The sequence below is a fragment of the Phlebotomus argentipes genome, unplaced genomic scaffold (genome assembly GCF_947086385.1).
Source record: "Phlebotomus argentipes unplaced genomic scaffold, Phlebotomus argentipes genome assembly scaffold_4, whole genome shotgun sequence".
In the NCBI taxonomy this organism is placed as follows: domain Eukaryota; kingdom Metazoa; phylum Arthropoda; class Insecta; order Diptera; family Psychodidae; genus Phlebotomus; species Phlebotomus argentipes.
The window spans coordinates 5,040,047-5,066,329 of NW_026776174.1; the positions used below are offsets into that span (position 1 = coordinate 5,040,047).

Below are 26,283 nucleotides of genomic sequence, written 5' to 3' on the forward strand. Positions count from 1 at the left end.
ATTACCAAATCCCTCTGTTCGCTTGCACGGTGTAGGAAGATTTGTGTGAGCCGCGTTTACCAAATCCTCACTGTGCATCTTATACGAGAACAGTGGTGAGATTTTAGTCGAGTAAATGTTATTACACATATTATCTCTTAGAAATGGGATTCGCGCAATGTTTACATACAAATACGTACATGTATCTCAGCTTACCCAGCCGTATGTATTAAACATTGCCAGGCTTATTTGTATACAGACAACACTCAGCGCGACTCAGTTCAAGTGCCTGCCAGTTGTGTTGTGGTGCTTCTGGAGAAAATATGGAAATAAATTGGAGCAACGTCGTCTTCATAGAATCTGAGAGACGTGTAAGTTTGCAAAAATCCCTTGCATCCAATCCTCTGCAAATAAATTGAGACCTTCACCTGCATAAAAAGAGCTCATCCTCAGGAATCTAAAACTATTCTTGCGCGGAAAATATTTTAAACTCCGCGGTTGGTGTTCTCTTTGCTGTGTATACAGAAAATACTGGCATTGAGATGTTTAACAATTTACATCGCTGAAATGTTTCTCACCTTTCTTCACCGTTTTCCATGAAAATAATATTGATTAATGGACTTTAAAATTGAATGGCTTCCTTGGCGAAACTCCAACTCTTTTTTCCACCGCTCTTCTGGTATTTCCCAAATAGACAAAAAATATATCACTGTGTGTCGAGACTCATCTCGCATGCCTTCAGCATCGCACATTATCAAATAAAGTCAACTTCTTATCAAGCAAACACCACAGTTTAATGAGAATGGCTGGCAAAACACTCTCAAGACGGGGGAAAGAGTGACTTATCTTCTGTATTTTTCACAATTACTCAAAATATACCTCGAAATAGACGCATTTATTCTATTTTCTCAATGTATAGGAAGAATTTCAAGTACATTTCCTATTTATCACTGTCATGCGGAATGCTTCAGATAAAATTATCAAAGTTAAAGTTCACATAACAGGGCGCCGAAGATTGATTTTCATGTGAAATGTCTCACTGATTGGAGCTGAACCACAGCTGACGCTCTCTTTTGTGGGAGTGCGAAAAAATCGGTGTGGGAAAATCAAGCATTAAGTATAGGGAGAGCTAAATCATGACCTTTTGAAATTTTTCACATAATTTAAAAATTGAAAATAGCTTGGGAAATTGCCTGAACTTGAAAATTTTCATACCACTTTTTACGGTATTTAGACAGTTGCTATTCTAGTGCACAGATAAGTGAAAAAAGATCAGTATAAAGTTATAAAAACCTTTACTTTCCTTGAGATCAGCATCAAATTGAGTCTTTCCCATTGCAAATTGACCGCAAGAACCCAATTGCTAATAAGTGAACGCGTACTTATCGATGTCTTTTGCAGCTGATTCTCTCTGAACTGGAACTCTACGAGATACCGGATCCCATTATAAATCTATACCACAATCGCGTCTGCCAATTGGATATGAGTTTCAACAAGTTAACATCCATCGCTGGTCTATCGTTGTTCGCATCAATGGAGGAACTGATCTTGGACAACAATCAACTCGGCGATATTACCTTCCCGGCAATCTCCAATCTCAAGCTTTTATCACTTAACAATAATATGGTGAGACAATGAAAGTGAGCACTGTTGCAGGCAAGCAGAGAGATTTATCGCATGTACTTTGTGACACACATTCACAGATTAGGAATCTGGATAACCTGCTAGACAACATTAAGGAGAGCTTTCCGCAATTGGATTACTTAAGTCTCCTCGGCAATCCGTGCTGCCCCTTCCCAATCTACAGCGGCTCAATTGACGAGAAGAAGTATCACAAGTACAGAGAAAAGGTCCTCAATCATTTGCCTACGCTCCAATTTCTCGACTCAACGCCAGTGAGCATCGCTGAGCGGATGAGGCTCTTGGAGAAATTGCCGCCAATCTATCCAGCTGAGTCTGACAGGAGTGTTGAGAAGTTCACCCAAATATCTGGGATGGTGAGGAAGACTTTTTCTAGTATTCATCAAGGTCGCTTCGGCAAAAATAGGCCAACAACTTACAATCCCTTGCCGCCGACTGTTCGCATTGGCCAGCATCGAGGGGCTTATGTCAAGTGTAAATTCAAATATGTGGGCGCCCATTCTGAGGGCAACCGATTTATTTTGAATAAAGACCTCTGAACACTGACACTTTTATTGTTTGTGCGCCCCCACATTCAACTTTTGCGCCGCGACGGCAAATTCTGCGTGCGAAGATTTTCCGCCACAACAAATCTATATATTCAACGTACACACATATTGAATTTTTACAAACCCAGCAGAGCTGAGCATATAAGGAATGATGGATGGCGCGAATAAGATAAACACAAGATTATTTGGGAGCATTTGCAGAACGAGAAAGAAATTTCAAAGACCATCAATTTGGATTATCAATGAAGACCGAAGATGAGTTCTTGGGATACTTTGAAAAACGATTTTAGAAATATGTGAATTTATGATTTTTTCCTCCTTGTTTCACACATGAATTTTTTCACTGAAAAATGGACTTTAGCTGAAGGGTGAAGATAATGAAATGAGGCATTTTTTGGAACCTTTTTTTATATAAAGAAAAATATTGCTTTAAAACTAATACTGAGAGTATAGAATATTTTCCTGGCAGCATTTCATAAATCAAATTTGCTTGTTTAACGGAGTGACTAAAAATGGAAATTTTCATGTGATATTAAACATTAATTCAAGATTTAGATATTCAGAAAACCTCCTTGACGACAATTATACACTCTGAGTTCAATGTATTTAATGTAACTTGTCCAAATGTAGTATTTAAGTAAAAGCTATTGAAATAAATTTCTCGTTGAGCGCTTTACACATTAGTGAATACAAACAAAAACCATTTTAGAATATCCTGGACAACCATAAAACTGCAAACAAGCTAACAGTGTTACGAGTCATTTCATTGTTTTGTCCCGAATTGAAATTGATACAAAGACGATAATAACCATTCTGAATAATCATTTAAATAACTATGTTAAATTTTCTTAATTAAGAACAATTTTCCACACTTGGTAGTTTAAAATGCCAAGAAGTAAAGTTTAAATCAGCGAATTTGCGATTCAGCTAACTTTTTGGGAAACTTTTCCAAAGCTCAAATATGTGACTAAAACTTCTCCGTTCCCCCCCCCCCCCCCTATTTTCATGATTACTTGTTCAATTTATATTATGCGAATGTTTTCCTCCCAAATAAGATATTATTTCAAATCATAACACTTTCAAGGCATTTAAAACCGGTGTGATTATCATTCTATTTCTGTGGTGAATAAACATTTAAGATTACATTGTAACTGATTAAATTGCTTCAACCAGTGCGACCCTGATATAACAGCGCCTGCGCTCTGGTTCTGTATTCGCTTCAATCACTTTCAATTTTAGTCTTTGCCGGCGTCTTGCTTGCGATAGCTGCACATTTTTCCCGAAGTTTACGGAGCATTTTCCCCGTCGATTTTTCAGCCCCGACGAACGTGAAAAGCATGGCAAATCCAAATCAATCTGTCGTTTACACCAAGGTAATGACTTCATTCTGGGCTCGCGCTTATAAAGTGCTTTCCAAAATGTAGATTCTCCTTTCCAAACGCCGCACACACAAAATTTCCCATATTTTTGACGTAATCCAAATATAATACATCAATTCCAAAAGCGTGCCTCTCATCTTCATTAATATGTTTTAAGAGGCTGTTATGCAATCCCACAATTTACAGCTCTTCATCAACAATGAGTTTGTGAATGCCAAAAGTGGCAAGACTTTTGCCACAGTAAATCCGGCCAATTGCAAGAAGATAGCAGACATCGCTGAGGCTGATAAGGTGAGGAATATGATTGCCAGACTTTGTGATTAGACGCTAGATTAAGTGTTTATAAATAAACCAGGCGGACGTGGATCTCGCCGTCGACGCTGCAAAGAGAGCTTTCGCCAGGGGCTCCGAATGGCGCAATCTGGATGCTTCTGCCCGCGGTCGTCTGCTGTACAAGTTCGCCGATCTCGTGGAGAGAGACATCAACGTGTTGGCCAATCTCGAGTCTCTCGACAATGGAAAGCCGTTCGGCGATTCCGTGTTTGACATCAACTGCGCCATCGACACTTTCCGCTATTACGCCGGCTGGGCAGACAAAGTCCATGGGAACACCATTCCGGCCGATGGCACGTCGCTCACGCTCACGCGCAAGGAGCCCGTGGGCGTCGTGGGGCAGATCATCCCGTGGAACTACCCCATCCTGATGCTGGCGTGGAAGTGGGGCCCAGCAATCGCCGCCGGCTGCACAATTGTGCTGAAACCGGCTGAACAGACGCCGCTTACGGCTCTTCATTGTGCCGCTCTGGCCAAGGAGGCCGGTTTCCCAGCCGGTGTTGTCAACGTTGTGCCCGGATTCGGGCCCACCGCAGGCCAAGCCATAGCGTCACACCCGGAAATCAGCAAGGTGGCTTTCACTGGATCCGTGGACATCGGAAAGTTGGTCATGGAAGCTGCGGCCAAATCCAATCTGAAGAAAGTCTCTTTGGAACTAGGCGGCAAGAGTCCTCTCGTTATATTCGACGACTGCAACTGTGAGTACATTTTTTGTCCTATGCTGATGAAGCCGAACTCTTTTTTTTATGTTTCTAGATAGACTTACAAAGCTTACAAATAATAGTAACCCTGAGATGTGATTTTACTGATCTTAAATCCGATTTATCTAGTGAGTAAATAGATATTCACTCATTTCTTTGCAGTGGACGAAGCTGTCGAAATTGCTCACAATGCTATTTTCGCGAATCACGGGCAGAATTGTTGCGCCGGAAGCCGAACCTTTGTCCAGGAAGGCATTTACGACGAATTCATCAAGAGATCCGTCGAATTGGCGAAGCAGCGCAAGTTGGGCGACGCTTTTGCCGAGGGCGTTATGCAAGGTCCACAAGTTGACGACAGAATTTTCAGCAGAATCATGAACTACATTGAGGCTGGAAAGAGCGAGGGCGCCAAGGTGGAGTTTGGCGGAAAGCGTTGGGGCACTGAAGGGTACTTCATTGAGCCGACAATCTTTTCCGGCGTCACGGATGCCATGAAGATAGCACGAGAGGAGATATTCGGCCCTGTCCAGAGTGTTTTCAAATTCAAGACTCTCGACGAAGTGATTGAGCGGTCCAACGCCACTAATTATGGTCTGGCCTCTGGGGTTATCACCAGCAATCTCAACAATGCACTCGTCTTCGCTCAAGCCGTTCAGGCTGGATCTGTTTGGTGGGTTAATTAGGTTACTAAATCAACTGATTATATTGCTAATTATGCTCTTCTTAGGGTGAATTGCTACGATGCCGTTGTGCCTCAAGCTCCGTTCGGTGGATACAAGCAATCGGGCTCGGGAAGAGAGCTGTAAGGTCATCTTTCTCCCTTCTTTTGTACAATTTCTCTAACTCACACTTCTTTTCACAGCGGCGAAGACGGATTGGAGCCTTACTTGGAGACCAAAACCATCAGCATCAAACTACCGACAGGACACTAAATCAGGGATACATTTTCTACCTCTACACTTCACTAACCTTTGCATTTCAGCGTGAGTTAAATAATAAAGAATATAATTTGGTCAGCCTATCGTTTTTTTCCGCCCAAAGTGTCTTGGTCTAATCGACAATCCTAACATTAATCAAATTCACTAAACTTGATTAGCCAAATCTCGAGATGTTACTCATCATCATCCGGAGGGATTCCCAGTTCTGCGTTTGTCCACGTACTCGGCTCAATGTAAGGAAATTCTCCCTGTGCACAAAACAATAACAAATCAAGTCTCCGGAAGCAAGATAAGTACTTGTAAAACTCACTGTTATGTGCTCAGGTTCGTGCCACAGATGCCACAGAATCCACCACCACGCAATTCCGCCTCCAACATTAGCGGCTAACACCACGTACTTCGAGTTCGGCGTGGGTGCAGAGCGGTAGGAAAAGGCGCTTCAAAGGAGATTTGGGTCTTACATAACATAACCTCACAGACATTCGATGCAAAATCTTTCATCTTACCCATGTCCGTGTCGCACTATTTGCTTCTGTGCGGCATTCTTCGAACTCCTGAGCAGAACATTAGCAACTACTCTCCCTACCAGAGCACTGCGTGAGGAAATCATCACAATTTCCCTATAATTTTCACACAATCGATGTTTTTCTGGATAGAAAAATACGGGATAACATTTCCGAATGACAGCTGATCGACGCCGACAGCGCTCTCTTGAGTTCCGGACAGGAGGTGCAAGCGCGGCAGCGCCACCCGGCATTGGAATTGCTATTCATCACGCGAATGCAAAATAGAGAATAATTAATCTACAGACGGCATCTGTAATGACGTCCAGGCAATGTACAATAAATTTCCTCTTCGATAATTCTCACATTGACATCGCAATGTTACAAGAGCATTGACTTGTGCGCAAAAAGAGGCTGCAAAGCAAGTGCTTACGCGTCACGAGAGACGTTGCCAGCTGGGACGAAGAGTTTTTCTCAGTAGTTTGTGTGTGGCTGTCATCCAGGAAGGAGAGCCAGTTTAGTTTAATTGCTTTTAGTGTAAAAATCAATTGTACAAATAGGTGGAAAGTGGTGTGAAAAGTGCACAGTTCACGGAAGATGGTGCAAAAATATCAATCGCCCGTGAGGGTGTACAAATATCCCTTCGAACTGGTGATGGCTGTAAGTGGGTGTATAATTAGACATTTTCCCCGTGAAATTGGCGTCTTTTCCACAGCACTTTCCCAATCCGTTATCATAATCTCTCGCTGCCTGGCCTTCTGACCTTTTCGCGGATTTGGGCGATTGGCGAGAGCATGAAAATAGCACATGCCAAAGGGTCAAATTCCACCATCTGCACACAAGTGGCAAAAATCACTGTGGAAATGGGAGGAAAAACGCGGAAATGTCATCAAGGCCAGCAGCCTAACCGCGCTCAGAGCAATGATTAATTGAGTGGAATCTGGTCACTTTCCCGGGAAAATCAATCCACACTTGAGATCATGAATAATGAATTCTCAGCCACGCATTCCACCTGTTTTTTTCTACTCTTCACAGGCGTACGAGCGACGGTTTCCAAAATGTCCCCAAATGCCGATTGTGCTGGACTGCGAAGTGGTTGAGGACGAAGAGTTGGACGGCGGCGCTCGCAGGGAGACGAAGAGGCGCTGCAAACTGGCCGTCGATGCGCCTTACTTATTCAAGAAACTCATTGGCCTGGACTTTGTCTTCTTCCTCCAGCACAACTCGCTGGACATGCGAGCCCGGACGCTAAACATCGAGGCCACAAATGAGACTTTCGCCTCTAGAATTGAGATCTTTGAACGATGCAGGTAAATTGACAGAGATTTAGTAAAATAACGTGCCCCTTTTCATGCTCCTCCCATTCATTCTGAGCTCACTTCGCATGCACGGACTTCTTGACTAGAAGGAATCACGGGATTTGATAAGAAATCTGATTCTTCTCCACAAAATAGTAATAATTTTGTAGAAATAATACAGCTTTGTTTAAGCTCCAGCTACAATCGAATGTTGCAATTGAGCTGTGATTGTCACGTGATCAAACATTGCATCCATTGCATGCATGTGAATGTATCTTAAGAAGGTGCTGAGCAGCTGTAAAGAGTCAAGCTATTATTATCTGAAGACGCACCTGTGATTGCCAATTTACATCTCTAATGCACATTCTTGCCTCGCAGGTATTACGCCCATCCGGACAACCCGTCCTGGACGTGCTTCGACCAGTCGGCGACGCTGGACATCAAGAACTTCTTCGGCTTTGAACATTCCATGGAGAAGATGGGCATGAAGCAGTACACACAAACCACGCTGAAGGGCAAGGAGATTATTGAATATTTCATCGGCCAATTGAAGCAGGAAGGCATCACTCACGTGCCGCGATGGGCGAGTGTAGATGCAAACGACGATGAAGGCGTTGACGCGGAGTCCGTTAAGCTGCAAACGAGCGGATCGGTGCTGAAGAAGGAAGATTCGGCAAGCCTGGACGATGAGTACATCTCGAAAAACCTCGGTGAGATGACACCACTGCAGGAGTCGAAGCTGGTGGAACTGGAGGCGCTGCTGAAGGAGAAGAATGAATACCAGACGCCAGATCATCAGATGATTTGTCGTTTCCTGCGTGCGAGGGACTTCAATGTGGAAAAATCATATCAGATGCTGCAGGATTCGCTGAAGTGGCGCCAGGAGAATGACATTGACCACATTTTGCAGCTGTACAAGGCGCCGCCGGTGGTGACGAAGCACTTCCCCGGTGGCTGGCATCATCGCGACAAGGACGGCCGACCGCTGTACGTGCTGCGGTTGGGGCACATGGATGTGAAGGGACTGCTGAAGTCCATCGGCGAGGAGGGCCTGCTGAGACTCACGCTGCACATTTGCGAGGAGGGATTGCAGCTAATGCGCGACAGCACGAAGGAGCTGGAGAAGCCTGTGAGCACGTGGTGTTTGCTGGTGGATCTCGAGGGTCTGTCGATGAGGCACTTGTGGCGGCCCGGAGTGAAAGCGCTGTTGAATATCATTGAGACCGTGGAGAAGAACTACCCGGAAACGATGGGCAGAGTGCTGATCGTTCGAGCGCCGAGGGTTTTCCCCATTCTTTGGACTCTCATATCCACATTTATCGGTGAGTTTGTCGCTTTTCGAATTTGACCATAGAAATCTCCGCATAAACTATGCAGACGCTTAACGCGCATTTTTTCATGTTGTTGCAGATGAAAATACGCGGTCGAAATTCCTCTTCTACGGCGGGCAGAACTGCCTACATCCGGATGACGGCCTGGAGCGCTACTTACCATCTGAAATCATTCCGGACTTCCTGGGCGGCTGCAGTACGGTAAGACACGCCGTCCGAACACTTTGCATAGCGTTAATGAATATGATTTCGTTACTAACTGAGCTTCTAGATGTTTTCTTAATGATTCTAGAGAGTTGAACACACAAATAATATGGAGTAATGATTGGGGGTTTAATTTGTTTATTATACTTTCTATTAGACTGGATTTCCAACTAATGGTTTCGGGATGATTTCATCGAATTTCTACACGCGTTGTTACACTCTATCTTGTAACTGTGTAAGAGTGAGGCTATAGTAATTTGCAATTTTTCTTTTCATTACTATAATTCAATGAAAAAAAACCCAATATAAATACACAAAATATTTGGAGAAGTCACTTAAGTGGAGAAAAAATGTGTAAATTGTTTCAGTCGTCAGACAATGTTCAATTGCGCAAATGTGTGCTGAAATTTATTTCACTGTGACAAATTAACATTCTACCGCAGTTTTATACAATTTATGTAGCTTTTCAACCTCCTTTTTATCAAATTTTCTTGTAATGGCATTTTGTTTACAACTCGCCAGCGCGCAAAGTGCAAAATGATAAGCCGATCTTGTGAGTTTTCACAGCAAATAGACGAAATTGGCGAGTTGTGAATGGAAAAACCATCAGAGCATTTTTCTGTATTTGTAATTCGAATCTGTGGTCACACATTCATCCCATCACCACAAATTGGAGAGTCTCCGCATTTTCACACACTTGCCAGTAGCATTTAGAGAATCGATAGTTGTTTCTTTGCTGCTCCTTCTTTTGGTGCATTTCACAATACAGAGTAGAGTTCATTGCCTTCGCTTGGCGGCTGTGCGGCGCGAATTCTAATGGCTGTGACTCTTGCAGACACTCATCCACGAGGGCGGACTGGTGCCGAAGAGCCTGTACAGGACGGCGGCGGAGAGCGGCGCGAGCGGAGAGGAAGTGACTCCGCATCCGCATCAGGACATGTATAAATCAGTGGACTTGAGAGCCAATCAATTCTTTGAGCTTGTGATAAGGAACGATGATCCCAAAAGTGTTTTGACATGGGACTTTGATGTCCTCAATGTGGACGTTTATTTCACAGTATTTCGGACGATGGAGACAATTTGCCAAACTGGAGGTGAGTTGAATGGGCGGCATTAGCGAAAAATGAAGGCACACAATTAAAGCTGTCTTCTCTTGCAGATCTTTACACTTCTGTTTTCGATGGGGCAAATCTGGAGGAAGGCAAGACATATTTCAAGGAGGAGCCCACACTGCTCTGCCGCCACAGGGAGAGCGTTCAGGGCTCGCACGTGATGACGACCGTCGGCACGTACATTCTGCAGTGGACCTGCTCGCCGTCCACGGACAAAGTGGCCACGCTGATGTTCCACTACGAGATCCTGAGCTCGGCCAACTACAAGGGATCCATGACGAGCCTGCAATCGGGATTCTCGGCGCTCAGCGTCGCGAGCTCGTGCCAATCGCGATGAGCGCGGAAAATGTGATGAAGAGAGGAGAATAACTTGAAAGTATTACAGAAGAGAAAATGGTACCTATCTCTGCAAAGGAATATCAATTGTAGATCAATTTTAGTTATTTAAATTCCAATGTAGATAAAATATTTGGAGGATAATCTCTCTAGTAGTTGAATAGGTGGAGATTTGATACGCGGGCGAATGTGAACCGTCTGAAGACTTGAAATGTCTCTAACTTGTAACGTCTGTTGTGCAAGAATTTGGCAATTTTTTCTATTAGTTTAAAACTTATACATATATACTTAAAACTAAAAATCTCCTCAACTTTGTAACGAATCTTGTGGCGAGAAATTCAGTCAATTCAACCGCCTAGCAATTGAAGAAAAATGCGTATACAATGAATCTCTTAAGCAAATTTGCAGTGATGCAAAGTGAGGGAATAATTTATTGTGAGGTATTCAAGTGATTTGTTCTTAGGCTGATTAAATAGGGTCATTCATTAGACAGAGAGTGTGATTCCTATCAATTCCAATTTAGTGGTCCTATATGTTGATCAAGAAAAATGACATTATCAGTTTCTCAATAAAGGCTAAACTTCTCTGCAGCTCAAATTTCTCTTTGATTTCTCTCTGATGGTTTCATGCGATCGAAATCGAAGTGAGTTTCCCGAGCGGCATTCATAGATGGCTCTGGGCTTCTCCGATGTTTTTCCGGAACGTCACGCTGCCAACACTGCCACGCGCTCTCGCGACCAACTTCACATAGCGGCCATCTTACACCCAGGACAAAAGCAGAAAGCAGAAAAGTTGAAGAATTCGTCAAAAATAGTGTGTTAAATTGAATTTTCCACCAGACTTGTATGAGTAGAATATGTCTAAACACCTGGTCTTCATGTGTACATAGCTATGGCTGCGACGCGAAAGTTGCAAGGTGAGCAAAACGGCCGTCAATGTTGAGACGACATCGCCAAAAGTGGGGTTGCAAAATTCTCTCTTTTCGGCCTCTCTTTTGTCATGTCAGGAATTGTGATTGTGCAGCAAAATTTCCGCGCCCGTGTTTACAGTTGCAAAATGCGAAAGCGTGCACCCGCGGCGTCACACGGGGGCGCCCAGGAGCGTGTGTATTTGTGAGTGATTGTCGCGCTTTCGGGAGTGCATTTTTCAGAGTGGCGAAAAGGTGTTCCGGGGACGTTTTTTTCTCCTTCGCGTTTCTCCTTCATCTCCTCGCTGGCGGACGGTCTTTTTTTTCGCACTCTCAGGCGGCAAACCAGAACCAAGCGAAGCGTTTCTTATCTGCATAATAACTCAATTAGGTTGCTAATTGGCTGTGTTGTCTCTCGATTGCAGGCGAAATAGACAGATGCTTGAAAAAAGTCACCGAAGGGGTGGAAACGTTCGAGGATATCTGGCAGAAGGTTCACAATGCCACAAATAGTAATCAAAAGGTGAGTAGCGCACGCTGCAAGACGCTCCGGAGGTGGCTTATCTAATCTCTCTCGCTCGTGAATTGCGCAGGAAAAGTATGAAGCTGATCTCAAGAAGGAAATCAAGAAGCTGCAGCGACTGCGTGACCAGATCAAATCGTGGATCGCGTCGGCTGAGATCAAGGATAAAAATGCGCTGCTGGACAACCGGCGCCTCATAGAGACCCAAATGGAGCGTTTCAAGGTGACGAATTTCAGCATTTTCCTGCTAATTTCCCCCAAATTTGAGATCCAAGCCGATGCAGACTTAAAAGTGATTTCTTCAATGTGTTCTGTGTAATTGCTGAATTTTCCCGTTCAATGGTTTATCTCTAGTCTTGTTTTTTAGCTTGATGGCAAAAGCACGATTTTCTTTGTTAATACTGAGTTTTGGCCATTATTTTCCAATGTCTTTTGACTCTAGTTTTTTTTAACGCAACCCGTAAAGTTTCGAGACATTTAAGGTGTTTTGTAATTGTTATTTGTGTCTTAATCACCTTTGTCTAAAAAAAATAAGTATTTGACGAAAGAATACGGCAGCAATTTGAGATGCTTTAGGCATATAATTGAAGTATAGAATCAAATCTTTAAATTTAAATCTTCAATGGTTTAAATTACAAGACGAACAGTTGATTAAAAAGTTTGGACGAAATTCAGTCGCATCTTCGGCATAAAACCGCCTTTTTCTCTCTGCAAGCGTTCAATTTTGACTGTGTCTTGCTTTCGCAGGTGGTGGAGCGCGAGACGAAGACGAAGGCGTACTCAAAGGAGGGCCTGGGCGCCGCCCAGAAGCTGGATCCCATCCAGCGAGTGAAGGAGGAGACGAGCACGTGGCTCACGGCGTCGATATCCAACCTGCAGATCCAGATCGATCAATACGAGAGCGAGATCGAGTCGCTGCTGGCGGGAAAGAAGAAGCGCCTGGACAAGGACAAGCAGGATCGCATGGATGAGTTGCGCGCCAAGTTGGATCGCCATAAGTTCCACATAACAAAGCTGGAGACGATTCTGCGACTACTGGACAATGACGGCGTGGAAGTGGAGCAGATCAGGAAGATCAAGGACGACGTGGAGTACTACATCGAGTCATCGCAGGATCCGGACTTCGAGGAGAACGAGTATATCTATGACGATATCACGGGGCTGGACGAAGTGGAGTTGTCCGGCACGGGAATAGCGTCTTCCGCCACGACGGACAGCAACAACAGCAATGACACCGGCGGCTCGCCGAGCAGCATGACGTCCGGCACGAGTCCGACGCAATCGCCGGCGCTGAACTGCAGCACGGCCACGACACACAATCATAGCACGGACTCGGCGGCGGCGGAATTTGCGGCGGTTGGCGAGAAGAGGCCCAAAGAGGTGACGAAGGTGACACCGGTGAAGCCCACGGCTGTGCGGATGGGCAAGATTGACCTGAACTCGTCGGCGGCGCCCGCGGGTGTTGTCACGACGCTGTCTGCGGTTGCCAGTTCGGTGGCGAATAGCAGTGCTGTGCTGAATAGCAGCACGACGGTGGCGGCGCAGCTGAAGGACGGCGCGCAGCCACAGAGCAAAATAGTGTGTTCAACGCCGAGCAAGAATCATCAATTGCCACAATCATCCCTGGTCTCGTCGGTCTCGCTGTCATCCTCTCTGCCAGCAACTGTTCCATCCACACCCTCAATGGCGTTCGCTGTCGTTGCCAAACACAATACATGTGAGTGTTGAAGCTCAAACTTGTTAGTTTGATCGCTAAATCTCCCTTCTTTCCTGTGCAGCACTCGTTGAGAATGGTCCTGTCCACCAGATGCCATCATATTCCACGGCAACGTCGTCAACGAGTCTGCTTTCGGGACTGAACAGCCAACAGCAGTCGCAAGTGACTAATATTCCACAGAATCAAAGTAAAAATGCACATCCAACTAAAATTCCAGCAACATTTACTCATATCTTCTTGTCCTTTCACAGGCATCTCATCGACAGGTAGTGTCGCACCTCCACAGATCCCGAATAGTAATCTGATACACGCCAATGCGACGGTAGCGTCGGCTTCAGAAGGCGTCTTCACGAGCAGTACTGTGAGCAGCAACAGTAACAGTACGCTCACAAATTGCGTCTCGCCCAGCCATTCTGTCGTCAGCAGCAGGTGAGTTATCCAGTTCAATAGGAAATGATTTTGGCTATAAATAAATCTTTCATGGCCCCAAAAGAGGAAAATGAGGGGAGATGTGTGGATAGGGAAATACGGAATTTTCTGGCTGGTAATTTGACAAATTTGTTGATATTCTTTCGCTGTGTCTGACAATTTGACAATTTTGAAATATTTTGTAGGATTTTCATTTACTTATTAATTTGACTAGAATGCCTTATAAAAATAGTTGAAACCTTTTTCTACTGTGTGTGAATCATAATGCCCCCACTTTTCCCTAAGATCTTACATCTATTATCATTATTCCTTTGATACAGTGATTAACATGAAAGGCAAATATGTGTGCAATTGATATAGTACAAGTTGTATAAATGAAAATGCTACTTTGTTCAGAAATACTCTCGAGATAATCAACAAAATTGTCATGTTATCACAATACAAATTGATTGCATCGTGCGCGAAAAGAGTCGCGCTGATAAGAGAGCAATTACACTAGATCACTGAGACTTTCTCTATTTGTTCGCAGAGCGTCGCCTGGCTTGCTCTCGCCGCAGCAGCAGATGGTCAATGGGCCCAGCATGAATCTGAAAAATGCGCCGGTGTCGGCCAACTCCCTGGCGGCGTCAGTGGCGGCCGTCGCCGATTCAATGTCGACGCTGAAAACAATGGCACAGGAGGCCATCTCGCGCGCCGGCCTGTCCACCGTGTCGCAGTCGGCGGTCTCCGTGACGGGCAACATGTCGTCGGGTGGCGGCGCCATCGCGCCCACCGTGACCACGTCTGCCGTGGGTCAGTCGGCCGTGACGCCGGTGATTCTGCCACAGCAACAGCAGCAGCTGTACGTGGACTCGATGAGTGCCGTGGCCACGAACGGACCCAACACGAATGCCACCAGCATCGTGGCAAGTAGTATTAAAAATTCGGGGACTAACGAGGCGCACATACCGCCGCTGCTCGGCGTGGCACCGCTCGGGCCTTCGCCGCTGCAGAAAGAGCATCAATTGCAGGTGAGTTTGGCAGAAAAAGAGTTGCGGCGTTGCATGTGTGCATTGTTGAATAATTTTGCATGAAAAGAAGAGCGAGAGAGTGAGAGAAAAAAGGCGTGAAATTCAATTACTATCGTGTTTACAAGTATGCACTTTTCATGTACGATTATTATGTTACGCACTGTGCTGTAAAATTACAATGCATCAGATTCTAAAAAATTTTCACAAACTGAAGGATTTTGTGTTGCTTTGACCAACTTTCGAAGAAATTAAAAATTATGTCTCTTCAATGTCAATAATCATAAATGTCCATTTCTTTGTTCAGGGCTTAGAGCTCAATTTGTCCGAACAATTCATGAGAAACGTGCAAAATACATGAATAATCTAAACTTTCGTTTAATATTATTAACATATTATAAGACAAAGTTTTCAAATATTTATTGTTTCAATTTCTCTCTACAGTTCCAAATGATGGAGGCCGCCTTCTATCATTTGCCAACCCCGAGTGATTCTGAAAGATTGAGAACATACCAACAGAGGCAACCTGTTCCGACACCTCTTCATTATCCACAGGTAAGTTTCCTCTTCTGCCTTCTGATTTTCTCTGCGAGATGACTTAATGTTTGAATTGTTTGTTACAGAATCAACTTCCTCACTCAGACACAGTTGAATTTTTCCAACGACTTTCGCCGGAGACGCTGTTCTTCGTCTTCTACTACATGGAAGGAACAAAAGCTCAATATTTGGCTGCCAAGGCTCTTAAGAAGCAGAGCTGGCGTTTCCACACGAAGTACATGATGTGGTTTCAGCGCCACGAGGAGCCCAAGATTATTAATGAAGAGTATGAGCAGGTGAGCCAATTGAAGAGGTGGCAAATGAATGGCAGATTTTTGACAAATGCCTTTGTACTTTGCAGGGCACGTACATCTATTTCGACTATGAGAAATGGGGGCAACGAAAGAAGGAAGGATTCACGTTTGAATACAAGTACTTAGAAGACAGGGACCTGAATTGATCTATAGTAAACATTTATGATTTCACCGTAACGGCTCATTTAATTGGAGAAATCTCTGAGTGAACATCTGCCACACGAAATGCAAAGGAGAAAATGACTACAGATTGATGGAAAATTCAGGATACCGCGAGTTGAGGAGTGAAAAGTACGAGAGATGAGATGATGAAGTAGAGTGAAATTCCGACATGAGATAGAAACACACGCGAGAAAGAGAGCAGAAAAGGGACATAAATTACGGAAAATCTTGTTGAATCAATGTAATAATTGTTTGGTGTACAAGCAATCTGAAGTGGGAAGCGACAATTCAACTCTTGATCAGTGATAGTAACAGAAAAAAAAAACATTTTTATACCGATATAATATAAAAATATAACAGAAAAATTAAAAAAAAAAAGTACTGAGAATGGTAATAACTGTAAAACGACAAGATTTGCATCCCAATTATTATGGCCAATCGGACGAATAAAAGGCATTCATGGCAAAATGCTGTGAAAAGTGAAGAAGTGGCGGTGAAGGCGTAAGAATTGTGCATAGAATTTTCACATGAGAACAGTAAAACACAGAGAAATATGAATTAACATAAACTGGACACTGTCAAAAAGATGCGTTTAAGAATTTTTCACACGAACACTCAAAAGCCACACAATCGCAGCGATTGTGCAAGTTGTAAAGGAAGTTGGGGAAAAAATTTTAAGGATTTATCTAAGAACTATGATATTCAATTTTGAACGTACATAATTTAAAAAAGAGCAGAAGTAATAGATTGAATAAAAAACAGTGCTATTATTGAATGATGAAGAGAAATGTATTTATTAAAGATTTAAAGAAGACATGAAGTATAAAGTAGTAAACGGAAAGAAATGGGAGAAAAGTGTTCTGTGAACGAGATGAAAGCACACACACAAAACATAAAAAAAGAGAAATAATATTGTAATAAAAGTGCATTTAAATGAAACCAGTTGAATGAAGAGGAGTTAATTTGTAAAATGATAAAATGAAGAATCTGAAATTTTAGAATTTGATTCCGTCTCTTGTTAAAATTCATTTTATTGCATGCAAAGATGTAGAAATATGACACAAAATCGCGCTTTTTCCATTCAGAGAAGAAGAAGAAAAGTTCCCTATTCTAAGCCTCCGCCTTTACCCAAAAGCAAATACAATTCGTCAGAGCGTGAATTAAGCAAGATTTAAGCAGGATTTAAGCCCAAAAGTAGTTGAGAAAGAGAGACAATTTAGAGAGAGAGAGATGAAGAAAAACGGCAAGAATGGCGCTGAAAAAGACGCCATTCTTGAGTCCTTTCCCACTTTTATTCCCCCTATTTGTCATCGAAGTAGTGTAAAGGATTTTCAAGAATTTTAAACATTTTGCATTAAAGATGATAAGGAAGGAAGCCCAAAATGAGAAAGAGCATGGAAAATACAATTCGATGATTTACACACACTTTTCCAAGCATGAATTTGACACACACAACACACAAGATGAGAAGAAGATGGGAAAATATGTAATTTGATGAAATTACCTAATGTTAAACTGATCTAATTGATAAGATGATAGCGAACAGCAAAACGAGCGCATTTTTATAATGCAAGGAAAACAAAATAAAATACAACACTAATGTAAAGAGAAAAATCCACAAGTCTTGATTACTGTTCTGGTGTAATTTGGGCTGAATTTTACAGAGGAAAATAATATTTTTGCTGAGAATTATGCTAAAAAAATATTTGAGCTTCATTCTCATAATTTGACAACACTTCTCGTAAGAGATCTCTTAAGAGAAAACGACGGTTGTATGATGATTTGGTTTGAATGTCCATCAAGGCTGCCAACACAAACTTCCGCTCATGTTTCCAATGCGGCAACCCTGAGACTTTCTTTTTCTGTGCTCCGTCGAAAAGAGTGCTGTTGCGGAGGAGTTGCAGCATCGATTTGAGAGTGAAAAATGGTGATTACGTCCATTCTTTTTGCTTGGTGATGTGCCCAAAGTGGGACAGAACCCCGTGCAATTGCAGGACAATTAATTTCTCCGGTGGCATCAGTGGAAATTGAGCGATGATTTCTGGCGGTGTTGCACGTGGATTCGCCATTTTGAGAGCCCCTTTTCGGTGGAGGTTATGGAGTGGATTTTCTTGCATTTCACGGGTGCTTCTCGTTGCAGGGGTTCGTGAAAGTGGTGAAGAACAAGCAGTACTTCAAGCGTTATCAGGTGAAATTCAAGAGGCGCCGCGAGGGACGCACGGATTACTATGCCCGGAAGCGTCTGACGTTCCAGACCAAGAATAAGTACAATACGCCCAAGTATCGTCTTATTGTGCGTCTGAGCAACAAGGATATTACATGCCAGGTCGCCTACTCTCGCATTGAGGGTGACAAGATTGTCTGCGCCGCTTACTCGCATGAGTTGCCCAAGTACGGAGTGAAGGTGAGAGAGTGAGGTTATGTCGCCCACGTCACCGTTCGGAAACTCATGCTTTGGGGGCGCTTTGATTGTCCTTTTAGGTGGGTCTGACCAACTACGCAGCCGCCTACTGCACGGGACTGCTGGTGGCTAGGCGAATCCTGCAGAAGCTCGGCCTGGACAGCCTGTACAGTGGCTGCACAGAGGTGACCGGAGATGCGTACTACGTGGAGTCCCTGGAGGACGGCCCAGGCGCCTTCCGGTGCTTCCTGGACGTGGGTCTCAGCCGCACCACCACCGGCGCCCGCGTTTTCGGCGCCATGAAGGGCGCTGTGGATGGCGGACTCAACATTCCGCACAGCGTGAAGCGATTCCCCGGTTACAGTGCCGAGAGCAAGACCCTGAATGCGGACGTCCATCGCGCCCACATCTTCGGCCAGCACGTGGCCAACTACATGAAGATGCTCGAGGAGGAGGACAACGAGGCGTTCAAGCGCCAGTTCAGCAAGTACATCAGTCTCGGAATCCGTGCTGACGATGTGAGTAAATCCTTCCCAACTTGCCTGCTTTCCTCCAAGTCCTTGAAATTACAGCGCGATTGATAACTAACGAAGCTCTCGCTGTGCCGAAAAGGGACGAAATAATCCTCAATTGGCCCTTGTTCGGAGTTAATGTGTCTCAGCATGACTTTAACTTCCTGTTCTGGGTCCACACATTCCCTCTCTCCTCTCCTAAACTGTCTAAACGATGTTCCCTGCCATCGTTCCAGCTCGAGGAGACGTACAAGAAGGCCCACGCCTCGATCCGGTCTGATCCCACCCACAAGAAGGTGGACAAGAAGCCGGTGACGAAGAAACGATGGAACAAGGCCAAGTTGACTCTGGAGCAGCGCAAGCAGAATGTTGCCGACAAGAAGGCTGCATACTTGGCCAAGCTCCAAGCCGAAACCGAAGCATAATTGGGATGATCTTCGGGATCTCTGGGCACTTCGCGTGTCCGGAGAACCAGTCCGAATTGTATGCTATCGAGTGAAAAATAAAAGATGAAAAAATACACATGGTTTTTTTTGAAATATAAGAGTGCATTGGCTAATGGGATGTGTCTCGGATAACACGAAGGAATTTCCTTGATTTTTTTATGGAAAAAACTTGGGTATTGAACAGAAATTCAATTATAAGCACGTGTTGCTGAGATATTTGTTGATAAAATTGAGTAGAAGTAAAAAGCGAGGTCGAACGAACATTTGAAGCAAATTTTTCCTTTGTGGAACTGCACTGCTGCTATTTTGAATAGAAGCGATATGCAACTCAATACCGAACCTGCTATCCAAAAATTGAACATTTAATTAAATATGATAGAAACAGTTAATTGAGCCCAGGTGAAAATGAATGATAAAGAATTCTTATGTTTGCATCTTTATATTAAATTTCGACTTCTAAAGATAACATTACACATGAATCATTACACTATATATTAGTAACAACGGAAAATTTCATAATTTCATAAAAATAATCCTATCATCAAGATCTTCAACTCTAGCTGACATTTTCTCATTCAATAATTGGTTATTCATCAAAAGAAAAAAATAAGGAAAGTTTTATTTCACTTTAATGTAGAGTTTTATGCATATTATGTTCAAATATACGTGAGAGGAGCGTGTTTTCTATCTGCCCATTTTTTCTCTTTTTTTTCATCTTTCAATCGCCTTTCGTGGACAACTAGTAAAAATCGCAATTTAAAATCACAATTATCATAAAATATTCTCCAACTTCTCCACTATCAGGAGCTCCCCCTTCGTGGCCATGCACACACACTTTCTGCGCGCCCGGACGATCTCCACGACCTCGGACACCACCTCGTAGCGCACCGTCACGCCGCCGGGCGACACTTGTTGTATGTGCACGGCCACGGAACGAGGGCGGCTCTCGCGCGATCACACGATGAAGTCGTCGCTGCGATTGGGCCGCGGCGGGACTTGCCTGCTGCGCTGGCGCCGCGTGCGCTGCTGCTGAGCCGGGAAATTGGTATTGGGCAGCGCCGCGACCCCAATCCTCTCCACCGGCGCCGCGCCGGCCAGCTGCGCCATCCGCGCGGCTCTCACCAATGAAAAGTCATCGCTGTCGTCATCTTCACTCCTCAACGAGCCGCTCAAGTTGGCATTCATGATATTGTTGCTGGACGCCGAGCGTGTGGGAATCGCCATCCGCCGCTCGCCTCTCTCCATCTGGTTCTCACCCGGCGCCGCAGGATTGTGGCTCACGTTGTCAGGCAGTGACTGGCGCCTCCGGAAGAGTCTGCAAAGCACGAGCAACATATATTTCAATTACTGCGGATCATCCAAAGGTCAATGCGAGGAAAAATGGATCGTTTTCTATTCAATAAATGTGTCATGCTCGCATAGATAAAACACCAGCAATGCCAGTATACAAAGAAGATGAGCGCAATCTCATTGATCTCATTCAGCTGAATTATCTTCACCACACAAAAATACTGAAATAGAGACGGATGAATGAACCAATTTAAATTCGGTATTCTAATTTCTCTCATTTGCATTTTTGATAGCCAATTTGGCAATTAAGAAGAGTAATTTGTAAGCATTAGCTTCTTATTAACTGTGGGATAAAGTTGAAAATGCATTCAGCTCTCAGAGCAACAAATAAAAGATGATCGATTTTCATGGGCTGAATTTAAAGAAGTCAATTAAATCACGACAAATTGAATATGAGTTGCAACCATTGCAGATTCAGTCCTCTTTTGGTCTCTAATCTAATTCTAATTCTCACACAGAGACGAAATAAAATTGAAGCTTTAGCGGAGTACAAGTGATTTTCACACTTTTTCGATTAGATAGAGCGTGCAAGGACAGCGAAAAGACACTGTGAATCAACAATTCCGCACAGTTGAGTGTGGGTCAATTTCTAAAATCTTGCCCCATTCTCCCCTTTGTTCGTGTGCGCGATAGCACAGTGCTGATAGAGTATCACCCTGTGGTGCCGCAGAAGAAAGACTTATCAATGTTTAGAGCAAATACTCGGTGGCCGTGAGCTCTGCGTGCAAAAATGTTAACCCCAGCGCGCGCGAAGCGCGGCGGGAGAGCGGCTTACCTGAGCAGGAAGCCCCACGGCGGCCCCGCGGCCTCGTTGAAGACGACTTGCGGCGGCGGCACGCGGTCGAAGGGATTCACCCTGGGCGGCGGGCCCTCACTCCGCGTGCGCGCGAACGTGCCGTGCGTGGCATTGCCCACGGGATTGAGCAGCGGCGTGGTGTCATCTACATCCGACGAGGACATGCTGTCCGACGACGATCGTTGTCTACGCGGGCGTCTTCGCTCACCCCTCCCGAAAACCTTCCGCTTGCAAATGGGACACACGCGGCGGTTCTTCGTGAGCCACGGGTCGATACACTTGGTGTGGTAGGCGTGATTGCACGGCAGCACGCGGAGGCGCTCGCCCTCGATGTAGTCATCGAGGCAGATGGCGCACGTCTCGTAGTTGTCGTGCTTCGTGAACTTAATCGTGGGTATCTTCCGGAGAACACTGCTGGGCAAGCGACGGCGTCGCAGACGGCGCTGCTCGCGGATGCACTTGACCACCATGAAGCCAATCATGATCACAAAGCACAGGCCCACGACGATGGCGAAGGGCAGGATGAGGTGAGTGTTTATGTTGAACGGCAGATCATCGTTCAGCACCAGCACGAAACCGTCTTGATTGAGGTAATTGTACAGGATGATCTTGCCTGTGTTCTCGCCCACGAACATCGCCGGAATGAAGATTTCATCCGGATCTTTCACGGACATCTGCTCTAGCTCGTCGCTGCCGAGATTGTACACAATCACAGCGTCAAAGTTCGCCTTCTGGGCGTTCTTGATCTTGTCCTCGAAGCTGCAGTTGTACCTCGCCACGAGGACAACGTACTTTGTGGGGTGTGAGTCGTTCAGCACGGCCGGCGGTGGCGTGAGGTCGGTGCACGCGTTCGCGGGCGTCGCGTTCACGGCCACCGCCCGGAGCCCGGGCGAAGAGAAGGACGGCCCGAAGTGCGCTGGCATGTCGTGAAACTGCGCCACAATTTGATTCGCAAACTGCGGATACACGAGAATGTCCCCAGAGATCTCCTGCACGAGCACCGCCACGGTCAGAGCGATAAGCTGAGCAATCTCCATCATGAGCATCGTCCGGAAGCCTGGTGTGAATCTCTTGTCGTCTGTTCGAGAATGGATGGAAGCGTAGCTGATCTCAGACGGTGTTTCACAGCTCCAGATGCGCCGATTCAGTCATAGCAGCCTCAACTGGTGTGAAGAGACACAGAAGGGGAGTTCTTCGGCTCCTGCAAGTACGAGATGTCGTGTAAACAAAAGATAAGAGTGGTGGGAACCCTTATCACACTCCCGAGACCCACAGCATATCTCCCTTCTCTCAAGTCAGCACCAATTGCCGCACTTATCTCACCCCCGGAATGCCCGGAATCACAGTAAATATCACAGTGAGATGCGTCTTGACCCAATCTTGTCTCCCTCTGCCCTCAACATTCGACGCAGAAAAGCCCACTCAGAACAACTTCCTGGTATTTTTTGCACACACTCACACACATCACACTTCTCCCTCAGTGACTCACAATTGCACAGTCAATCTCTCTACCTGCACTGCACTCGACAGAGACTGACCAGTGTATTTCCCCACTGCGTTCAGCTGCAAATTCGCAAAGAGCCCATTTTCAAGGCAAAATGGCAAAAGTGCGTGTTTTGACAGCACCCAGCACCCCTTTTTCACACACTGCGCTTTTTCAGCACCAAATGCACAACTTACTCCGCTTAGCAGTTCATGGTGTGTTTACTACGATAAGCCTTGATCCTTCTACACTAGATTAAGATAGCAAATGTAATTATTTGTGTTACTTTTCGCACAGATTTTCCTCCACCAGTGTATTTATTTTCATGAAAAAATACTACACAAAGCCAATAGCCCTTCGCTCACGTCTGGCAACACCACGAGAATCCCCATCAACAGCTGTTCGCGTGACGGCCATCGCCGTCGGAATTGTTCCGTGAACTTTCCAGTGGAATTGTCGAATATCTTTCCATGCAACCTGACCAGGACAGTGTGGGCTCGGTGCGTGAAATTTTTAACATGCATCACTGGAAAACACTTTAAAGACTTAACTAGAAAGGTCAATGAGAAGAAAAAATACGAAATTTGTCAAAATTAATCGTGTGTTGATTCAAAATCAAGCATGGATTTCTCCAACGAGATTCCAACAGACACAGGAATTCACTTTACTGGGTTTTCTAGCAAAATGACAGCCGCCATATTGGATTTTCGATAATAGCGTGTATATGTAAATATTATTGGCTTTTGTTGTTCGTCTCGCAATTTTCACAAATTACCTCCTTTTCCAATAGTTTTCCGCATTCTTACCACAATGAACGACTCCAACGTGTGTCGATTGTGCTTATTCAATAACAATACTGTGCTAAATTTGTTCCAGGCAAAAGAAAATCAAGTTATTCAGAAGATTCTTAAATATCTCTGTTTTGAGGTAAATTTTCCGATGAAATCCCGTGAAAGTGTAATTTGAAATCGTTGTACTTTGCAGATAAAGGAGGATGACAATCTGCCGAAAGATATCTGTTTGTCGTGCTATGAGAAAATCGAGGCTTTTCACAAGTTTTTTGAGGAGGTAAAAGTTGTGATTTTCGTTGTCAATGTTTTGGTTGCTGGAGAAAGTATCTTTTGCAGGTGTCACAAAACCAAACAATGCTCGCTTATGCTCAAACCCAGAACAGTCCAGTGATTATAACATCTGCCGCGCCGCCGATTCTAGATCCAAATCAGAAATCCATCACGATGGCGCATCATCAGTTGCAGGAGTTCATCAAGATCGAGGACATCAGCGGTAGTCACATAGATTTGCAGAGTTTGTCCGCCGGCGGACCGGTTCCCACCACGATAGCCGTCATCAGTTCGGTGACATTCAACAATGGCACGGCGACGACTAACTACACGCTTCAGCCGGTGACGCAGGCGTTGCAGGGCGCTTTTCCGATTGTAGCCAACGCTGAGCCTTTGCCTGAGCCCACACCGATGGCCAAGGAGGACTTGGCAGACGATATGAAGAAGGGGGCTAACAAAGTGGAAGATTCACCGACTCAGGCGCGCGTGCGGCGGAAGAGAGTAAAGGAAAAGCCGGGGAACACCACACAGATCAGCGAGAATCTTGCCAAGGATGATGAAATGGAGAGCGAAGCGTGGCTGAAGATGGACGATCTCACTGAGGATACGAAGGAAGATGAGGAGCCTCGAAATGATCACTTTGAGAACATTGAATTTCCCAATTTCCCCAAGAAGATCATCCAGGACACGAAGCTCCTCATCAGAGGCAAAGCCTTAATATCACTCATGTCCAAGTTCTATCGATTAGACTGCGATTTGTGTGCTGAAGGATCAAAAGGGTGAGTCAATCTCCCCTTTTAATTGAGAAAGTTGTCATTCGCAGTGCCTTTTCAGGGGGAAGAAAGTATTCAAGAAGCTGTCCGTGCTCTGCAATCACTACACGGAAGTGCACAACATCAAGGGATATGTGATTTGCTGTGGAGTGAAGCTGATAAAGCCTAGAGCGATGGCCATGCACATGGCGAGGCATCTTCAACCGGAAGCTTTCAGGTGTCCTGAGTGCAGCAAAATGATGACATGCCCGAAGATCCTACAGTATCATGTGCAGAATCATCTGCCGGAGGAGAAAAGGCCACTGGCCTGTCCTGACTGTCCTCGCAGATTCAGCTACAGCAGCGCTCTTGTGGCGCACTCGATATCCCACCAGCCGGAAAGCCAGAGAGCCGCTCATGTTTGCGATGAGTGTGGAAAAACGTAAGACAATCTCTTTCTCCTTCTAGACAGTTTCAGGACTCATTGTAAGTCCTTGTCTTGCAGGTTTTCCTCTCCCGGACGCTTGTCCACACACATCAATGTGGCGCACACGAAGCAGGGAATCAGTTTCGTCTGTCACGTGTGCGCGAAGCAGTTCGCCTGCAAAGGGAATCTCACATATCACCTGACTACGCACCAGCCGCGTGTGCACCAGGTGCAGTGCCAGCAGTGCGGCAAGTGGCTGAAGAATAAGCTCTGCCTGCGGAAGCATATGGTGCAGCACTCAATGGTGCGCTTCAATTGCGACCTGTGCGAGTACTCCGCCCTCAATCGCCAGTGCCTGAGGAACCACGTGCGTGTGCAACACACAGACTTGAAGCCCTTCTGCTGTTCGCAGTGCGGCAGGACGTTCAAGCTGAAGAACACCCTCCTGAATCATATGGTGCAGCACACAGGACTGAAGAAATTCTCCTGCCAATTTTGCAGCCGCACCTTCGCCTCGTCAGGCAACTACTACAGCCACCGAAAGCGAATGCACCCCACGGAACTCGCGGACTTCAACAGGAAGCGAGAAGAGGAGGAAAAGTGAGTTGATTTCACACATATATGCCAGAGAACAATTAACCAATTCAATGACTCCTCTTCCGTTGCAGCATTCTGAGAGCAAAAGCGCTGGCCGGGAAGCTCTCTTCCTAAGCTGTATCTCATAGTGGCAACTCATTCCGTCTTCTTTTTGTTTTGATATCAACACAAATCGTAAAAGATGCACTTTTGTATCCTATTTTCTATTTTCAACCAGTGAACATAATGCTATTCATCCGTGAATATAGTTATATTGAAGCATCAAAATTTATCTACTTCTCCTCCTCATCCTTGAATTTGGTGTTGTAGAACGGGATGTAGCGGCACACCACCTTCCAGTCCGTGAAGTAGAAGAGCGCCAAACTTCCAGCCGTACCGAAAGCAGCCAGCGAAGGAACCCTGAAAGCAATGTTTGGTTCTCAGTTCCCAGCGCGTTATGTAATCACAGGCATCACGAATATTCCTTTCAATTCCTCTTCACTCACCATCGCTGAGCTTGTTCAAACTGCTTCCTGCCGACAACCAAGCCTACGCCTCGCATTTTTGCAGAATTTCCTAA

At 45.0% G+C, this 26,283-nt stretch overlaps 8 protein-coding genes across 14 annotated transcripts; 6 read left to right on the forward strand and 2 right to left on the reverse strand.

Moving 5' to 3' along the window:
• The first annotated feature begins 269 nt into the window (after window positions 1–269).
• LOC132257756 (leucine-rich melanocyte differentiation-associated protein-like) lies at window positions 270–2,162 on the forward strand. Its single transcript, XM_059754785.1, has 3 exons — window positions 270–350; window positions 1,381–1,605; window positions 1,683–2,162. Exons 1-3 carry the CDS (start codon window positions 303–305, stop codon window positions 2,157–2,159), a joined length of 750 nt encoding a protein of 249 aa, XP_059610768.1. The 5' UTR covers window positions 270–302; the 3' UTR covers window positions 2,160–2,162.
• A 1,058-nt stretch (window positions 2,163–3,220) lies between these two features.
• LOC132258969 (aldehyde dehydrogenase 1A1) lies at window positions 3,221–5,559 on the forward strand. The gene is made up of 6 exons (XM_059756541.1): window positions 3,221–3,541; window positions 3,734–3,838; window positions 3,903–4,578; window positions 4,744–5,251; window positions 5,309–5,383; window positions 5,444–5,559. Exons 1-6 carry the CDS (start codon window positions 3,506–3,508, stop codon window positions 5,511–5,513), a joined length of 1,470 nt encoding a protein of 489 aa, XP_059612524.1. The 5' UTR covers window positions 3,221–3,505; the 3' UTR covers window positions 5,514–5,559.
• A 24-nt stretch (window positions 5,560–5,583) lies between these two features.
• On the reverse strand, window positions 5,584–6,195 carry LOC132258970 (NADH dehydrogenase [ubiquinone] 1 beta subcomplex subunit 2, mitochondrial-like). Its single transcript, XM_059756542.1, has 3 exons — window positions 6,026–6,195; window positions 5,830–5,956; window positions 5,584–5,767 (listed from the first exon to the last, which is right to left on the reverse strand). The coding sequence occupies exons 1-3, from the start codon at window positions 6,127–6,129 to the stop codon at window positions 5,693–5,695; spliced, it is 306 nt and encodes a 101-aa protein (XP_059612525.1). The 5' UTR covers window positions 6,130–6,195; the 3' UTR covers window positions 5,584–5,692.
• Window positions 6,196–6,463: 268 nt separating this feature from the next.
• On the forward strand, window positions 6,464–10,900 carry LOC132258272 (protein real-time). Of its 2 annotated transcripts, XM_059755494.1 has the most exons (7): window positions 6,464–6,682; window positions 7,058–7,332; window positions 7,699–8,642; window positions 8,731–8,852; window positions 9,013–9,090; window positions 9,691–9,949; window positions 10,015–10,900. In XM_059755494.1, exons 1-7 carry the CDS (start codon window positions 6,620–6,622, stop codon window positions 10,302–10,304), a joined length of 2,031 nt encoding a protein of 676 aa, XP_059611477.1. In that variant the 5' UTR covers window positions 6,464–6,619; the 3' UTR covers window positions 10,305–10,900. The 2 variants fall into 2 exon arrangements, with proteins under 2 accessions (XP_059611477.1, XP_059611478.1); XM_059755495.1 differs by lacking the exon at window positions 9,013–9,090 and having other exon boundaries at window positions 6,467–6,682.
• A 152-nt stretch (window positions 10,901–11,052) lies between these two features.
• LOC132257989 (CCR4-NOT transcription complex subunit 3) lies at window positions 11,053–17,513 on the forward strand. Its single transcript, XM_059755077.1, has 10 exons — window positions 11,053–11,219; window positions 11,636–11,733; window positions 11,804–11,956; window positions 12,481–13,450; window positions 13,512–13,637; window positions 13,702–13,879; window positions 14,409–14,889; window positions 15,331–15,441; window positions 15,510–15,719; window positions 15,785–17,513. The coding sequence occupies exons 1-10, from the start codon at window positions 11,195–11,197 to the stop codon at window positions 15,881–15,883; spliced, it is 2,451 nt and encodes an 816-aa protein (XP_059611060.1). The 5' UTR covers window positions 11,053–11,194; the 3' UTR covers window positions 15,884–17,513.
• Window positions 17,514–17,703: 190 nt separating this feature from the next.
• On the forward strand, window positions 17,704–19,332 carry LOC132258785 (large ribosomal subunit protein uL18). The gene is made up of 4 exons (XM_059756260.1): window positions 17,704–17,826; window positions 18,040–18,303; window positions 18,381–18,818; window positions 19,049–19,332. Exons 1-4 carry the CDS (start codon window positions 17,824–17,826, stop codon window positions 19,235–19,237), a joined length of 894 nt encoding a protein of 297 aa, XP_059612243.1. The 5' UTR covers window positions 17,704–17,823; the 3' UTR covers window positions 19,238–19,332.
• A 326-nt stretch (window positions 19,333–19,658) lies between these two features.
• On the reverse strand, window positions 19,659–23,200 carry LOC132258704 (E3 ubiquitin-protein ligase Godzilla-like). Of its 5 annotated transcripts, none has more exons than XM_059756132.1 (3): window positions 23,085–23,200; window positions 21,384–22,605; window positions 19,659–20,573 (listed from the first exon to the last, which is right to left on the reverse strand). In XM_059756132.1, exons 2-3 carry the CDS (start codon window positions 22,448–22,450, stop codon window positions 20,213–20,215), a joined length of 1,428 nt encoding a protein of 475 aa, XP_059612115.1. In that variant the 5' UTR covers window positions 22,451–22,605; window positions 23,085–23,200; the 3' UTR covers window positions 19,659–20,212. The 5 variants fall into 5 exon arrangements, with proteins under 5 accessions (XP_059612115.1, XP_059612118.1, XP_059612116.1 ...); XM_059756135.1 differs by lacking the exon at window positions 23,085–23,200 and adding an exon at window positions 22,943–23,078; XM_059756133.1 differs by lacking the exon at window positions 23,085–23,200 and adding an exon at window positions 22,917–23,078.
• Window positions 23,201–23,310: 110 nt separating this feature from the next.
• Window positions 23,311–25,997, forward strand: LOC132258702 (zinc finger protein with KRAB and SCAN domains 7-like). Of its 2 annotated transcripts, XM_059756131.1 has the most exons (7): window positions 23,311–23,387; window positions 23,764–23,814; window positions 23,872–23,955; window positions 24,015–24,727; window positions 24,783–25,142; window positions 25,206–25,727; window positions 25,796–25,997. In XM_059756131.1, the coding sequence occupies exons 1-7, from the start codon at window positions 23,358–23,360 to the stop codon at window positions 25,836–25,838; spliced, it is 1,803 nt and encodes a 600-aa protein (XP_059612114.1). In that variant the 5' UTR covers window positions 23,311–23,357; the 3' UTR covers window positions 25,839–25,997. The 2 variants fall into 2 exon arrangements, with proteins under 2 accessions (XP_059612114.1, XP_059612113.1); XM_059756130.1 differs by lacking the exon at window positions 23,311–23,387 and having other exon boundaries at window positions 23,578–23,814.
• The last annotated feature ends 286 nt before the right edge of the window (window positions 25,998–26,283 follow it).